The sequence below is a fragment of the Gekko japonicus genome, unplaced genomic scaffold, assembly GCF_001447785.1.
Source record: "Gekko japonicus isolate JY-2015 unplaced genomic scaffold, Gekko_japonicus_V1.1 scaffold16085, whole genome shotgun sequence".
Lineage (NCBI taxonomy): Eukaryota > Metazoa > Chordata > Lepidosauria > Squamata > Gekkonidae > Gekko > Gekko japonicus.
The window spans coordinates 1-2206 of record NW_015217105.1 but is presented as its reverse complement, the minus strand read 5'-3'; the positions used below and the strand labels follow the sequence as shown (position 1 = coordinate 2206).

Below are 2206 nucleotides of genomic sequence, written 5' to 3'. Positions count from 1 at the left end.
ACCAACATGGCTACCCTCTGAAACTATTAGGGACTTTGAAATGGTGGAAGGCAAGATGTTGGAGAATCCAGCAAAGTCACCTTCTTTGCTCCTAAGCGGTGTGCCTTCCTTGCTCTTTGTTGTGCCTTCCAATGAGCAGAAACAGAGGGCATAGTCAGACATTCCGAAATTGTTTTAATGCAGTCTACAAAAAGATTGGCAATCACGTCCCCACTTCTACTTCAACCACTTCAGCCACTGTATTGAAACCCACACCCTCCTGAATAATGAACATACCGCTGGGGGAGCCCGGCTCCTGCACAATAATGCATTTTCCCTCAGCGTCTGAGAGTGTGATCTCAACGACATCCTTCTGCCTGGCAGAGTCCCCTTGTGCTCCAAAATAGTGCCCATCTTTGGCGATGATGAGTTCTGCTTTGTTCACTGGTGCTGCCATGTCCACAGAGTGCACTACCAGCATTCTAGGTTGTTCTGGCAGCTCCTGCAGACACTTAATGAAAGGCTTGAATACATCCTTGCCTGGGTTTGATTTGTGTTCAAGCTGATGGTGCTGCAGATTCCGGGGGAGAGCATAAGCCATACCACAAATGCCACACTGGTGGGGCTTGTCACCATGGTGAGCCTTCTGGTGGCGCCGCAGCTTTGTGGCTAGAGGATAGGATTTGGGACATAGATGGCAGCGGAAAGGCCGCTCGCCTGTGTGCAGGCGCTCATGAGCTCGCAATGTGTGGGGGTCACGCAGTGCTTTCCCACATACTGTGCATAGATGGGCCTCACCTGTGTGGGAGATCAGGTGGCGGCGGAGCTCAGGGCGCTGTGGGAAGGCATCCCCACAAAAGTGACAGCGGTATGGGCGTTCCCCTGTATGAAGCCGAAGATGCCCACGCAAATTGCCCTGCTGACGGAAAGACTTGGGGCAGTAGGGGCAAGTGTAGGGACGTTCCCCTGTGTGTAGCCTCATGTGGTTGCGCAGTGATCCAGGATTGGCCAGTTGTCGCCCACATATCACACACTGACAGGCAGCTGCAGAAGAAGCGTTTGGCTCCTTAGCTTGGTGCGTTTTGCGATGAATACGAAGGGAAGGCCGGCGAGCAAAGGATTTCCCGCAATCTGGACAGACAAAAGGCCGTTGGCCTGTGTGCAACACCTGATGTTCCTGCAGGTCACGTTTGGTGCCGTAGGTCTTGTGGCACTGTGAGCAGGGGAAAGGCCGTACACCTCTGTGGCCCAATGTGTGTGCTTTGAAGCTCTCTTCTGAGCTATAGCTCTTGCCACACTCTGGGCACAGGAATGGTTTGTGATCAGTATGTACAAACCGGTGCTTCTTCAGGTGGCAAAGCTGGAGAAAAGTTTTATCACACTCCTCACAGTGGTGTCGTCGCTCACTATTTGCCTCCTTGATACCCTCACAGCTATTAAACACTTCCTTCTGATTCTTCTCCTGCTCCTCCACCCTTTCTCTGGACTGTGATGCACTGGTGACTTCTTCAGCACAAAACTGGTCTCTCAGCATTTCTTTCTTGTGTAGTTTCCCAGCCAAGTGAGCACTGACGCAGACTGCACTGGCTGGAGATGGCTGGGAATGAGTATCAGACAATTCTGCCTCTGTTACTACCTCATTCACTTGCTCTGGTAGAAGATGAGGAACAGCATCCTCTTTACCGCTCTCATCTCTGGTTACGGGGTGGCTCGAAAAGAGATGACTATCTATGCTCTGCATCTTTGTCTCCCTCATTTCACACTGCAGGGTTCTACTTTCCTTTCCTTTTTCAGGACTGTCTTCCAGGGCAAGGAACTGTGTGCCTGGCAGCTTATTATTCAGCATAGGAACACAATGGGCTCTGGCTTTTGACTCCACAACATCGGGAACATCAGGAGGATCTGCAAATTTGAAGTAGTAACTGTTAGTTCTCTTGACAAGACAAAAAGATAATTAATGACTTTCCAAAGTAATACTCCTCTGTTTCTATGCATTGGCTATGTACCACCATCATAATGAATGGAGATATCTGGATGTATGCAGAGGGGACTGAGAAATGCATTGTTTTAGCTACTGAAGACTTTTGAGAACCACAACATCGCTGATTTCAGCTAGGGCATTATGCAATATACTGCTTGAATCTGAATGTTCTAAAACTTTAGGACTGCTGGAGAAGTATTCCAGTGTCTCCTTTCTGGTACTGCAAAACCAGTTATGCCACAGCAG

At 49.5% G+C, this 2206-nt stretch overlaps 1 protein-coding gene across 1 annotated transcript; it reads right to left on the bottom strand.

The window, feature by feature from the left end:
* Positions 1 to 202: 202 nt before the first annotated feature.
* LOC107125151 (zinc finger protein 408-like) lies at positions 203 to 1877 on the bottom strand. Its single transcript, XM_015428604.1, has one exon. The coding sequence runs from the start codon at positions 1823 to 1825 to the stop codon at positions 203 to 205; it is 1623 nt and encodes a 540-aa protein (XP_015284090.1). The 5' UTR covers positions 1826 to 1877.
* Positions 1878 to 2206: the final 329 nt, after the last annotated feature.